This window comes from Brassica oleracea, chromosome C9 (genome assembly GCF_000695525.1).
Source record: "Brassica oleracea var. oleracea cultivar TO1000 chromosome C9, BOL, whole genome shotgun sequence".
NCBI classification, from domain to species: domain Eukaryota; kingdom Viridiplantae; phylum Streptophyta; class Magnoliopsida; order Brassicales; family Brassicaceae; genus Brassica; species Brassica oleracea.
Window position 1 is genome coordinate 11,727,777 of NC_027756.1, and position 15,387 is coordinate 11,743,163.

The 15,387-nt window shown below is 34.0% G+C and overlaps 2 protein-coding genes and 1 pseudogene across 2 annotated transcripts in view; 1 reads left to right on the forward strand and 2 right to left on the reverse strand.

Moving 5' to 3' along the window:
- The window catches only part of LOC106314324, a 4,908-nt gene extending 3,744 nt beyond the window's left edge, over positions 1–1,164 (reverse strand). The window contains exon 1 of the mRNA XM_013752216.1: positions 1,106–1,164. Within this exon, the coding sequence (XP_013607670.1) occupies positions 1,106–1,164 (59 nt within the window). The remainder of the gene's footprint in view (positions 1–1,105) is intronic.
- A 4,655-nt stretch (positions 1,165–5,819) lies between these two features.
- Positions 5,820–6,551, forward strand: LOC106315826 (E3 ubiquitin-protein ligase RHA1B-like). Its single transcript, XM_013753655.1, has one exon. It carries the CDS (start codon positions 5,916–5,918, stop codon positions 6,420–6,422), a length of 507 nt encoding a protein of 168 aa, XP_013609109.1. The 5' UTR covers positions 5,820–5,915; the 3' UTR covers positions 6,423–6,551.
- Positions 6,552–8,155: 1,604 nt separating this feature from the next.
- On the reverse strand, positions 8,156–8,590 carry LOC106314325 (annotated as a pseudogene).
- Between the last annotated feature and the right edge of the window lie 6,797 nt (positions 8,591–15,387).

Consider the following 15,387-nt stretch of genomic DNA (forward strand, 5'->3'; position numbering starts at 1 on the left):
AGATAGAGATTGCAACAAGCCCTCACCTTAGCCTAGATCTGCGAGATGAGATGAGAGTTGATGTAGATCTGAGTTCTATGGATCCTTACTAACCAGATCTACAAGAAAAAGAGTTGGTTTCCACCCAAACCCTAGATCAGAGATCAAGAAGAAGAAAGAGATATGAGAGATCTAAAGAGAGTGATTAGGGTTTCCTTACCCTCACCAGTTGCTGGATCTAGAAGAAAAATAGTAGAAAACGACGAGAAGGGATCGAAACACGGCGAGATCTCCTCTCCGGTGAGATTACACGGTCGCCGGCGGTGCTCCGGTGACTCGCGGTGGCTCCGGTGGTGGTTTGGTGGCCGGCGGCTGCTCTCTCTCTAACTGGGCAGGGCTGGTTTTGAGTCTCTGGAGAAAACCTAAGGGGCTGTCTCCTTTTTATAAAAGAGGAAGGGGTTTTCTCTATATAGGCCAAATCATCACGGGCCTTGTCACTAAAAATTGGGCTCGGACCCGGAATGTGACAACATAGAACTTTGGAGTATCACTAGGAAATCATATGCATTTGTGCTAGTAAACTTCAGGCGATATGAGTCTCGTCATCTGCCATGTCTGACCTGTTTTAAAACTTGGTTTGAAATTATCACCCTCTCCTCTCCAAATTTTAATATCCTTAGAATGCGTGTGCATTCGCAGCTGCATAATTTCCTTTTCAATTAATACCAGCTTCTCCATGCAATGGCTGCGACAACGATAAGTCTGCACTGCATTTCCACCGTGGCATCAATATATATTCCAAGCATCCACGAAGGCCTGTGAGTTCAATTAATCAATTCAAAGAAGACCAATCATCGAACCAAAATGAAGTAATTAATCAGTTTTATATATAAACAATGTAAAAATTTGATTTTGAAGAATATTTAAAACAATAATAATAATAGACAAAGATCATGTGATGAAAATCATAAAGACAAGAAATGGAGCTTTTTTTTCTTTTTCTTAAGGACAGGTGAAATTAACAACCAACATTACAGATTTAAAACTATTTCATCAGGTCATATTTTAAAATTTACGTGTTTGGTGGGCGATAAAAATATGGTTTAATGCAAAAGTAATTTGTCACTTTGCGTAGACATAGCCAGTTAAGATAATCGATTCCACTGGAGGCCTAATATTAACCATACGTAGTTTCAAAACAAACTAAAATATTATATACTGTATAGTATATACTATCTTATAGTTATGTAGTTTTTTTTGTGCTAAATCTTATAGTGATGTAGTTGACAGGAAAAAAGGTATTACACTAGAAAACTTCTATTAAAAGACACAAATCCATTTTGATTTTAATTTTAAACATTTATACTAGTATAGCAGATCTACTATACCGCTAAATATATGCATATATCTATAATATTTTACCTAATATTATAAGGGGATTTAGTAGTAAACCCCTTCAACTAAAAATGGATTACAAAATAACCTTTCAACTAAAATTTTGATGAAAGAAATCCTCAATTTTAATTCCGTTAATGTTTGTCAATGCTTTCCGTCTAAAATACTGTGACGAAAGGTGACTGACATTAAAAAAATTAAAGTTAATTAAAGGTTCTTTTCGTCGAATCTTTAGTTGAGAGTTTTTTTTCTTTACGATTTATCTTCAATTGAAAGATTTTATTACTAAAAATCCATATTAAAACCAACGAAGAAAACAAGAAGACATTAGTTTGGGGAAAAGGTACAAACTACAAAGAGTAACGTGAATGGAGAGCACGTTAGTTTGCCTGGTACAAGGAGAGACAATAGATTCGATGCTTCAGGTCTTGTATTAGCTAGCTGTCTTTGTACTATTTCGGTAACTCTTTTATTTTTTCAACTATTTGTTATTAAAAGTGTTACTATATATATACCAGTTTACTCGATAATATATATATATATAATGGTTTGATAAAAATAAAATAAATATATATATAATCCATTGTAAATTTTAAATTTAATTGGTGGCTGTGCTTGTCGTGGTTTGGATAAATGCATCTACAGACTACAGAAAATATATTTGATAATTTTTAGTGGTTTTGTATTGATCTCCCTAACTTGCTATTATATAGAAAATTAGCATTCCGTTTACCTTTGATTTACACCTTTTGTTATTATAAGTTTGAAAAAATGGTAGTGTGTTAGTTATTTTATCAACACGAAGTATTATATAACTGCATAAAATTAGTTAGCATTTAATAGTTATTACATGTTTTTAAAAACTTAAGTTATTACATGTTACAGTTTACAGCTATGTTTGTTTCTTTGAGAAAGGACTATTTTCAGTACAGTATGTTGCATTGTTTCTTTGTATAATTAATCCCATATGATTTTGATACAACCCCAGTATGTTATATATCAATTAACAGATACAAATTTTAACTACATATTCGTTATGCAGTTACTAATAGTAGATGTATTAAGTGTCCCTCGCCATACATGATTTGCGTATCCACAGAGGCAAAGGTACGGTCTGACAAATACGGATGATAAATTATTATGTATAAATGTGACTGCCAATAAAAAAAGGAAATAAGTTTTTTTCATTTTCTTCCTAGCGAAAAGGAAAAGAGTAGGCTTTCAAAAAGAAAAAGCGTGGCCCAAGTCAGTCAGTCTACATGACCAATCATTAACATAGTGTGCCTTGTTCACATTTGAGAACTAATTACAGAAGTAACAAAAATAACAACAAAGAGCTCCATTTTATTTTTTATTTTCATTCTAGGAAGAACTCAAAAATCTTAAAAAGCAAGCAAAAATCAGGTGTGTTTACTATTACTAAACCAACAATATACCTGCGCAAGTATAAAAATGAACTAAAATCAAATGAGTTTTAACCGGTTAAATATGGAATCATTAACATAGTGTGATTAGTTGGTCGCTTACTGACAAAACGACAGTGTCTGACATGCAAAACTGGAATGAACTTTGTAGCTATCCATTGAATTAGCAGACAAGTTTCGAGTTAAAGATGTTTAACTCTACTTTTAAAACTTAAAAGCAAAATTCTTTTAATATTTGTTTACTGTCCCCCTTTCTTATAATAGTTTAAGTTCTGCAAAGCATGTTGCCTCTACAGTAATATCCGTACATTACCAATACAACAAAGTCTCTATATGTATAGTAAACTTTTATGTTTTACATAATAGATACTACGACAGTGCATATCATATCTTTAACATTTTACAAAACCACTCCATTTGTTCAAGCCAGTGCTGATTATTGCAAATATTATACTGTAATTTATGGTTTTAAAATTATATTTTAATTGATTATTATGAACTTACGTAACATACATACGAGAGAAACTTAGGGTTTTGATCATAATCCAATATATATAAAGAGTATATATCACTAGCCAGTAGCACGCTGGTTAAGGGTTTCAAAAAAAAAAACTCCCTGGCTCAAAGTTTGAAGTTTGTACTTAGGGTTTTGATCATAGTCCGATCTATAAAGGGCCCGAAGCTTAATTCCAACAAGTTTGAATGTAAAAACTACGTTGTAATTTATCTAATTTCCCAAATTTAAAGTTTTGATATTTTCATTTGAATTGAAAAAAGAAGAGGTAAACAAAAGAAACTATGCTTAAAATGGGTCAAATTTTCACGCCCACGCATCAAAGATCGTTAAATCTTTATAGACATCTGAACGGTTTGACAAACTAAATCCAAACAGAACCTTGGATGTAAATATGTAATTATCTTAACTTTTTGAACAAAACTCTTTTGTAATATTAACCAAATTACCTAAATAATTCAAATTAGAATGTTTCTCTCTTTAATAACTTAAAAGAAACGTTATTTCCCCCTTAACTTTCTTAAACGAATTTGGTTGTTAAATTAATTGTCCAGACCGAAGGAATTAATCTTTGCTGGGTTCAGCTGGCCTTTCTGTTAATATATATCTAATAACGCCAAGAACTGACAGTTAGTGAAATTAATATAGTAGACACTTTTTAATTATTCTATAAACTCATCTTTCTATATAATATTCACATGAATGTGTTGTAATCTTGATCTGCTTAAATGTATGTGGGAGACAAGAGTCTGATGATTTTTGTACTCTCATAGAGTCATACCTTTAAACATGTGGTGAACTCAAATTTTCCAAAGTACATTTTTAAAATGTTGACTAAACATAAAAGCTTAATTAATTGGGAAAATTTATCCAATGAAATATTGGTAAAGTTATATACATGTTAATGTATATATACTTGCAACAAAAAGTGTTAAATAGGGGAATGTGAAATGTTGGAGGAGAAGATGGAGAAGGTGTGAGGTGGGTCAGTGCTGCTTTGGCTCTTTCGTACATATTAGTCAGATACCCATATGACCCCCTCTCTAAAATAGATCCCCAAATATTCTTGGTTGGTTAATCAATATTGTATTCTAGACGTATATCAAACGGAATCAAAATCAAACTCGAGGAGCTACAAAAGTCTTTCTACGTACGTAGTTAATTTTATGTCATAATAATACCTATTAGAAGTCAATAAGTGAAGATTCAAACAAGAAATGACAAATATGTGGATTGATGATATCTCAACTAGTCATGTGAAAATAAATAAATATACTGATTTGGTTTTTAATGCAAAGTTCATCAAGAATTGTATATTATCATTGTGCTATCCAATAAATCAGATTTTCTGGTACAACTTTATATATAGAATACATTGTAATTTCAATGGATGTGAGAAGACCCTATTTTCATGGATACTTTTTTCGAATGAAGCTATATTCCTACAATAAAAAACTTAATTCGCAACGGATTGTTTTCAATTGGTGAAGATGCTTTCAGAACCAGAAGAATGACCAGAGTTTGCAAGTTATTTGGAAGATATAAACAGTCTGAAAGAGAGTTTTTTCCGAGTAGAGATTATCTATGTACCAAGAACGCAGAACAAGATGACGGATAGCTTAGCACGCAGCGATAGGAAGGAAACGTCTTTTGTAGTTCACATGGATCAAGATCTCCCAGTGTGGTTCACAGAGTAATATGAGTCTGTAATGTCGTTGATAAAAAAAAAAAAAAAAAAAAAAACTTAATTTGATGGTAACCAAAAACATATTCCAATAAAGGTTAGAGAAATTGGAATTAAACGAACCCGACGATCTGCCTTTACCTCAATTATCTGGCATGTTTCCGGATTTACATTAAATACTTTAATAGTTCTCTGAGAAGAACATTGAAAATAGCCAAATTTCAGTAGTCACGCGGCATGCTCCATTATTTTTAGATTTCAATATATCAGGTTTATAAGGCTTAAAAAAAAATTCATAACCATTTAATTCTATTCCATAAATTTGTTACGTGATTAACATAACAAACCCATTTAACAAATTTATCGAATAGAATTAAATGGTTATGAAATTTTTTTTAAGCCTTATAAACCTGATATATTGAAATCTAAAAGTAATGGAGGAGCATGCCGCGTGAGGTTGGTGGTGGCTCGGGCCATGAAGATGAAACCGGTTCAATATGAAACCGGTGATAAAAGAATGCACATCACAAAACTTATATAATATATGGCATGTAGAAGAAAAGAACTGTTACTATAAATATGAGCAAAACACAAGTCAATAATTAGTCATATATTATTTTATAACCTAAAGAAACATCATCACCACATTCCTCGTTATATCCTTCATCAAGCAAAATATAATTAAATAAAAAAGAACAACACGCAAAATAAAAGCAAATTATTGACTACTAAATTAACAAAGTAATAATTAATTAACTAAGCACTTCTAATATTGATATATACATATATACACACTCAACTATATATAAACCCCACCCTCTTGATCTTTTACTCACAATCCAAAACTCTCTCTCTCTCTCTCTCTCTCTCCTGTATATTATCTTTACTTGTTACCATTTTTCTCTCTGACGACGAGTCAATGGGTTTTCCGGTGGGCTACTCCGAGCTCCTTCTCCCAAGAATCTTCCTTCATTTACTCTCTTTCTTAGGTCTGATCCGAAAACTAATCTCCACTATTTTCTGGCTCATTGGTTTACCCGATTTCCTAGAACCCGAACCGGTTTCATCTTCATGGCCCGAGCCACCACCAACCTCAAGCCACCAAGACCCTCACTTGTTTTCAGCAGCGCTTCTAGCTGGAGATATCTTGCCCGTTGTCAGATTCTCGGATCTAAACCTACCCGAGTCCGAATGTTGTGCGGTGTGTCTCTACGACTTCGAGAACCACGATGAGATCCGACGGCTGACGAATTGCAGGCATATATTCCATAAAGGATGTTTGGACCGTTGGATGATGGATTATAATCAGATAACATGTCCACTGTGTCGTACACAGTTTATACCTGATGATCTTCAAGTGGCGTTTAATCATAAGCTTTGGTCTGAATCTAGTGAAGTTTCTGAACTTCTTGTTGAATCATTTTAGGACAGTTATTTTTCTCTCTCTTTAAATTGTTATATAATTTTTTAGTATTTGTTTTATGGATGTATATAAAAAAGATAGTGATTACAATTTACAGGCTAGTGAAAGAAGAAGACGAAATTTGTTGGGAAATTTGAGAAAAAAAAACAAAAGAACTAACCTATTGTCCCCTTAGAATAATTTTACTGATCCATGTCCCCTCAGTACAAATTATAAGGAAAACCCAATTTGGTCCTTCATAATTAGATTTACAAAAATAATTAAAATGTAAAAATATAAATAATAATTAAATAGAGTTATAATATGGTATAATAAATGTAAATAAAGTTAAAAAATCCCAAAATCCAACTGTCTCCAACGCTTCTCCATGGAAGGTCGACGATTCCAGTGTACGCCGTCAACGTGTTCTCTTCGGCGCATCTTGGTTCGCCTGCGAACTCTAAGTTGTGTGCCATATTTCCTTTTTCTTTTCTCCTTCATCTGTGGTATTTTTTTGTTTCCTCCTCCTTTGTTTTTCTAACCTTATTTTCTCTATGAACCCTAAGAGACCTTGTTTTCTCTAACAGCGTAAATCGGCGTTGGCACGAGGCGGACGAAGCTTTCATATCTGATTAAGAACGTAGGTGTTCGATTTTCATCTCGGTTCTTTTTTTCCCAAAATTGAAGGTTAGGTTTTGAGATCCCCTTTTCGAGTATGATTTCTTAAAAAGATTTTGTTGATGTGCATGTATTAGTAAAATACTGAATGGCTTAGAAACTCAAATTGATTCAAGTTTATTGTTGGAACAATCCTTTGATTGTCTCTAATAATTTTTAATTTCATAGTTCAAACCAGCAACTGCAGTTTTTGGTGCATCGTGGACTGATTGGCATCGTGCATTCGCTTCGATAAAGTAGGTTATATATTTCTGTAACGTATTTTCTTCTTCTTTTAAACCAAGTGGAAATACATAATATATTATTGTTATTCCAGCATATGCAGAAATTGTTTATGGTTTGGAGCTTAGCCTATGCGACTCGACTGGGAAAGGCCGTGGCAGGTAATATATCTTTCTCTGGAACTACATCCGAGAGCTTGGTATGCTTATACCAATTATTCTTTTTAACAGGAGAGGCCTATATGTGTGTGTTATGGAGCTATAGGAGGCTGCATTGTTGGACAGATTCTCTCATTGAGTTTGATGGTTTTGCTCAGGAAACACAAGAATTTGAAGGTAGCCTAGAAAAGATTGATGTGTCTGGATCTGCAGAATGAGTTTTGTGTTTTTTTTTACTTGATTGCTAGGTAGATTGAGAGGCAACAATAGGGCATTGTTATCGTTGGCTTGAACAAAAGTTAATTGATTTCCCACACAGTGAATCAAGCGTTTGAGAATTGCAAAATTCTAAAGTCAACAATCTGCAGACTTTAAATTCAACCATGTTTTGGTAAACGCAAATGATAAAAAGCCCACCACCGTCTTTACCATATAAAATGGGAGTTTTCACACATCGGAGTTACCAGAGCAACTGACTTAAAAAATAATACGCCCACCATGGGGACTCGAACCGACAACCACAAGGTTAAGAGCATTGAGCTCTACCAACTGGAGCTAGACGGGCTTGGTGCTTATAAATTCTGTTAACACAAACTTAGTATATCTAGACGCAAGAAACTATTAGCACACACAAATGGCATTATAGAACCACTGAATCAATAAACGGAAAAAAGAACGCAGTAGTACAAGAACAATTTATTAAAAAAATTTGAGTTTCCCTTTAGAGATGGCTTTGAAAGATAGCCTTGTTGTTCCCAGTCAAGCCATAACAGGAGGAGTGCCTAGCACCTAAAGTAACAGCAATGTAAAGATAAACAGTGCAGAGGAATGCCAAAAGAAGCAATGCTGTTAAGAGATATCGATGCCTGTTAATAACCGTGGAGCAGCTTCCCAACTCTTCCCACTGCTTCTTTAGAGACTGGTGTCTCCTTAATGTGAAGATACAATCCCATCAAGAACTATTTCTTTGACAGAACCATCTGGATTTTCATCAATCGTAAGCCACTAATACAACAATTCGAATCTTAATCTAGAGATCAGTTATGTGAACTTTTCGACCTGCTAACCAATTGGGAAATGATATTATTAGTCTTTATAATTGGCATCACGGGCACAAACCAAGCTTAACGTCATTTCAACCAATCATCAACCATGGATCCCGTCGTCCAATGAAAAAGACTCAAATTTAGGGAACAATATTTCAAAAGGAAACCAAAAAAACATTTTAATAGATTTAGGAAATATTCTGTAACCGTCTTTTTCCTAAATTTTTGGATTTTGTTTAAAAATCTAGTATAACTTACATTCTACCAATGTTAGAAAAGAGATGAACTCGTAGATAGGGAATACTGAGTTTATAGATAAAAGAAAACCGCGTAGAATGTATGTTCTGTCAAGACAGATATGAGAATATTTAGTATGTCATGTGATCTACCAAAAATACAGAACAAAGAAGGAATTGTAGATTTGTTATTCTTCCACACTAGATAGATATGTTTTCGGTGTATTGCACATTCTACGTATGGTAGATCACTGTGTTTTTGGTGTATTGCGCATTCTACGTATGGTAGATCATTGTGTCTTATCTAGACTGCATTTTCTAAGTCTCCGTAGATGGTAGATCTGATATTCTAACACTTTTAGCCCATTTTTGAACTTACTATTCCAATTTATTTTTGAATCCAAAAATATTTTTCATATATGAACATGCTTGACTACTTCATGTTTTATATTTTTCTTAATTTTTTTGCACGGTAAATATAATGGTATGAATTTTTAGTTACAAAAAGGCTAGTGAAAGTCAAAAAGTGGAAAATTTGATTCTGTACCAAGGGGACAATAGCATAGATTAGTTGTTCTTTTTTTTTTCGAATTTCTCAAATTTGTATCATCTATTCGGAAAAAAGGAAATTAAAATTTTGAATTAATATCAATGTGTAGAATTTTTTCCTGTTATTGAATGAAAATATATTTACTCATTAATAAAAATTTTGTCATCTAACTTTTATTGATAGTCTTGATCAAAACAAAACCGGATTTTGTTAACCGATTAATAAATGTGTTATTTAAAAATATTTGCTATTTTATTCAAACTTGTCACAAAAACTAAAAAAACTTCCAAGGTACAAAACCGTAGTTTTTTTTTAGAGTGTATGGTATATTTGTTAGGTTTTTGTTAATAAAAAAAAGAGAGATTCTAAGCCATTTCCCACTACAAGATTTAAATGACATTAAAAGAGTTTTAAATGTGGCACAAGTTGATGGTATTTTAATGGGTATTCTAACCCGGAACGACCTATTCTTCTCATGCATCTACTCTTCTTCTCATGCATCTACTCTTCAGAAGTGTGGCACAAGTTGATGGCTTTTCTAATGGAAGAAGAATATACTCCAGAGTGGGGGAAATTGTAGACCGCCTACCTGATACTAAACTGCCCAAGTGCCCACGATCCGTTTCTTTCCGATCCGATATGTTTTTCAGGCATGATTTGGAAAGAAAGAAATGCGCTCAAGCATGGGGAAGACCACGTTCACCTATGACTCTTTACCAGATTATTAACAGACTTGTTCGCAATCGTCTCCTGTCAATCTACCAACAGAGAGATCAAAGATTTCATACTGCTCTCCAAGAGTGGCTGGGAGCAATACAACCTTCTCCTCTGTCACATTGAGTTTCTTTAGGCCTCTGATGCCAAAACAAAAATAGTTAAGATCTCATGTTAGATTCGATGTAAAACTGTATTTTTTTAATCAAATGTAACATTTTATTCAAAAAAATAAGAATTTTAAATGTATCAAGAAGCTAATCCTTAAGTTTGCATAACCATTCTCAATTAATAGACCCATGAAGCTATCTCCTTCCGAAAGACATAAGCTATGAGATCAGGTGAATAGATCAGAGATTTGTGAATAATCAACAATGGAGGCTATATGCTCTTCACTCAAAAAATCAAGGAACTGTTATAGACGTTTTAAAATTTTGTGTTTTTTAATTAGACTATCTCCGATGGTTTACTTTATTTTTTTCTCTAAAATAGAATAACTCTATAATAGAGTTGGATGTTGCTCCAATGGTATTCTATTTTAAAATGAAAAATAGAGTAATGAACAAAAAATAAAAAAAAACTACTCTATATATAGAGTAAAAAATAAATTTACACTATTATAGAATAGAAAATAGAGTACTATTAAAGCATTTTTACTCTAAACTCTATTTTAGAGAGAAAAATAGAATGAGATTAGAGATGCCCTTGGACTTTGAACAATTTTCTCCAAAGAGTTTTTAATAAGAGAGCAGAGAGCGTACTAACGAGGAGAAGCTTCCCATGTGTAACGTGTTGGAAACTTTGGAATCTCTTATGCTGTCGCCACGTGGCATTGTCTATGCGTGTGCTTATTTATTTCTTACTTATACGAGCCCACACGCTTCTAATCATTTCTTGCTTTCGGTTTACCACAAAAATAAAAACAATCTCTTGAGAAAAACTATGTTGAAATAAATAGCAATGTTTAACTATAATTTTAAATTACAACAATACCAACTTTCTGTCACTAAATTGTAAAAGGCAAACTTAACATGCTATTTGAAAAAAATAAACTAACTAAATTTTAGATCATGTATTCTTCTCCACCATTCCCATTATGAAGATATTTCAACAAAACTTTTTGTGGTGATACGAAGCTTTCTAGCATAGCCCTTGATTATTTATTCTGAATATGTTGTTTAAAAATATATGTTACAATTGATGATAGTTTTACAACTTGATAAAATTTAATATGATAATTTGTACATATTACCTGTATATGTATGAGATAGCTTTTCTTAACACTTTTTAACGAATACACTGAATTTACTAATTAAAGTGGGAGAAGTCATTTAATTAATGAGTTGATTACACTAAAGGACACTTTTTGATTTTATATTACATCTAAAGACACTTCTTACATGTGACACACTTTGTTGTGGACCAGCGACAAATTATGGACAATTTTGCCCTTCATGATTACGACACTTGTGGACACTCAAGTAATATGTAGATGAGTGATTTGTGGACGGGTGATGCGTGGTTGGGTGATTTGTGGACGGGTGATGTGTGGATGAATGATGAGTAATATGTGGACATGCGATGTTAATGTGTTTATAGTAGATAACGTGGACAAACTCTCTGTTTGATTCCATAAAACTATACAACAATACGTGGACATGGATTCATGTTACTAAAATTATACCACAAAACATGGACACAGACTCTGTTATCAAAACCCTCACCAAAAGAATTTTTTTTTTGTCCATATCTAACTTCTTTGTTTTTGTTTTGATAGGACAAGTTGTGGAATGATACAAAGCCAATACATATGTTTTTGATACAATTGGTTGTCACTGCAAAGAACTTCTAAGGAATACCATTGATTTGCATAGAAACTCCACTATTTTTTTATTCTTCTCTCCCGTATGGACCTTCTGAGATTCATTACAAAAGATAATATTGAAATTTTCATTTTACTAAAAATCCCACTAACCAACTATTTGAACGGCTTTCTCCTTAGATTTAGTACCACCACCAACGAGAGTAAAGCAGTGGGTTCGTCGTCTCCAACACGAGCACTTGGCTTCTTCAGCCCAATTGATAAATTATCTGTAATTAAACTTCAATCAAGATGAGAAAGAAATGATATTGTGAGTATGAGCGGAGAGAAAAATCGAAGAAGCGTTTACCTTCTGTCGGAGAGTAATAGATCTTGCATGTCAGAAATTTTTGAACTAAGGGATCTGCACTTTGTTATGATGTGGATGAATGCAAATTTGATTACAGTTGAATTTAGATCCCGAGATGATGAATGGAATCGAAGGAATGTTGTCCATGTCCACAACTAGTTTATAATTAATTTATAATTTTGTTAAGATATACGTGTCCACAACTAATTTATAATTTTGTTATCCACGCTTTGTGTCCACGTCCACATTTAGTTTTGTTTACACATTAATATTTTCATAATATATATATGAAAATGGATCTTAAAAGATAGAGAATTTTATATATAGTTTATAATGACTGTTATTTTTGTTTAATATATTTTAAAACTTGAGATAAAAGTAAATGAAAACATAAAGTAGAAAAAAAAAGAAATAAGAAGAGGAGAGATATTCTTTTTAGTTTAAGGTCATAAGAGTCTTTTTGACAAAGGAAAGTATGTCTCAAGTGATAAGTGTCTTGTAGTTTAATTGGAATGTGAGAAAGTGTCTCTAGCTGTAAAAAATTCTTAATTAATGTAGATGTCTTCGAATACTTGTTGTGGTTGACCCACTTTGACTAGAAAGCGTAAGTGCAGTAAAAAAAGTATGAATGATGAATCATTCTTTAGCTTTAATATATTTGTATTTCGACTTTTTATAAGACCTAAACAAATCTTTCCAAGCAATTTGCCCATCCTCATGGTTCCACGTCCACCCTCGTGCGCCAGTTGAATTATAAAGAATCGATAAATAAGTTACAATGAGCATAAGATGTTTGGTTAAAAATATGTAAAGAACAATCATGTCCTGGAAAAACAGAACATACTACTCAGGCTCCCATGTTAAAATTTCACTACAAGAAAACACAGTTTTAGCAAGGAAATTTAACGAGGAAAACTATTCCTCGTGAAATTACGATGACTTAACGATGAAATTGCGAGGAAATAAAGTTTCCTCGTAATGGCCTTGTAAAATACCGAGTAAAGCTTTTCCTCGTAGAATCGTCGTAAGTTGACGTGGTTTTTCCGAGAAAAATGTGTTTCGTCGCAAATTCGTCGTAATTTTAGCATGATTTTTACGAGGAAATAACTTACGAGGAAAGAACGAGAAATCCACCAACTTAACACGTTTTTTTTGCCACCAACCTAATTTTTCGTCGTAAATTCCTAGCAAAATTCAACTACCAGATTCGAAAATTTTCTATATATATGGAGGTTTGAACATAATTTTAAGCACACCAACAAGAAAAAAAACGTGAAAAAAATGTCGGGCTTGGGAAATATTTTCGAGTTGCGGAGGTGGATGTATATGCATAGAGATGCTAACGGGAGAGTGACGAAAGAATATCTTGCTGGGTTGGAGCGTTTTATGCATCAAGCAGATTCTACACCGCTCGCCCAAGAAAGCGGTAAAATATTCTGTCCTTGTAGGAAATGTAACAATTCAAAGTTGGCAAATCGTGAAAATGTTTGGAAGCATTTAGTAAATAGAGGTTTCACGCCAAATTATTATATCTGGTTTCAACATGGAGAAGATTATAGTTATGATCAGAATGAAGCTAGTAGTAGTAATAGCAACTTTCAAGAAGAACCGGTTGATCATCAATTGCATAATGCACATAGTTACCATCAGGAGGATCAGCCGATGGTAGATTATGATAGGGTTCATGATATGGTAACTGATGCATTCGTAGCTCATGATGATGAAGATGAAGAACCTAACATAGATTCAAAAAAGTTTTATGAAATGTTAGATGCGGCAAATCAACCACTTTACAGTGGTTGTAGAGAAGGTCTCTCTAAATTGTCATTGGCTGCTAGAATGATGAATATTAAAACTGATCACAATCTACCTGAAAGTTGCATGAACGAATGGGCAGATTTATTTAAAGAGTATTTGCCGGAAGACAATGAGTCTGCTGATTCTTATTATGAGATTCAGAAACTGGTTTATAGTCTTGGGTTGCCTTCGGAGATGATAGATGTTTGCATCGACAACTGCATGATCTACTGGGGAGATGATGAGAAGTTGGAAGAATGTCGATTCTGCAAGAAACCACGATTCAAGCCGCAAGGAAGGGGACGTAATAGGGTACCGTACCAAAGGATGTGGTACCTACCAATTACAGATAGATTGAAAAGATTGTACCAATCGGAGCAGACTGCTGGAAAGATGAGGTGGCATGCCGAGCATACTCAGACGGATGGTGAGATGACTCATCCATCAGATGCAAGAGCCTGGAAAAATTTTAACAAAGTACATCCGAATTTCGCTAGCAATAGCCGGAATGTGTACCTCGGATTATGCACAGATGGATTTAGTCCATTTGGAATGTCAGGGAGACAATATTCATTGTGGCCTGTCTTTCTTACGCCATACAACCTGCCACCGGAGATGTGCATGCAACGGGAGTTTTTATTCTTGACCATATTAATACCCGGTCCGAAGCATCCAAAAAGGTCACTTGATGTTTTCCTACAACCACTGATAAAAGAGTTGAAAGATTTGTGGTCAACAGGGGTGAGGACGTATGACTGCTCAACGAAGAAGAATTTTACGATGCGAGCTATGCTTTTGTGGACCATAAGTGACTTTCCTGCCTATGGGATGTTGTCTGGATGGACTACACATGGGAGATTAGCTTGTCCATATTGTAATGGAACGACAGATGCATTTCAACTGAAGAATGGTAGAAAGACAAGTTGGTTCGATTGTCACCGTCGATTTCTTCCAGTTGGCCATCCGTACCGAAGAAACAAGAATTTGTTTAGGCACAAAAAGGTTGTGAGAGACACTCCTCCTCCATATCTAACTGGAGAACAAATTGAAGCGCAAATCGACTACTACGGAGCTAACGAAACAGTTCGCTGGGGTGGTAATTGGCATGTCCCTCGTAATATGCCTGATTCTTACGGTGTTCATCACAACTGGCACAAGAAGAGTATATTTTGGGAGTTACCATATTGGAAGGATCTCCTTCTGCGCCACAACCTTGATGTGATGCATATAGAGAAGAATTTCTTTGAGAACATCATGAATACAATATTGAATGTCCCAGGGAAGACAAAAGACAACATAAAATCGAGGTTGGACTTGCCGGATATTTGCTCAAGAAGCGAGTTACATATTAAAAGCAATGGGCAAGTTCCCGTTCCGATATTCAAATTGTCTTCAGAAAAAAATCGGTGTTGTTCAA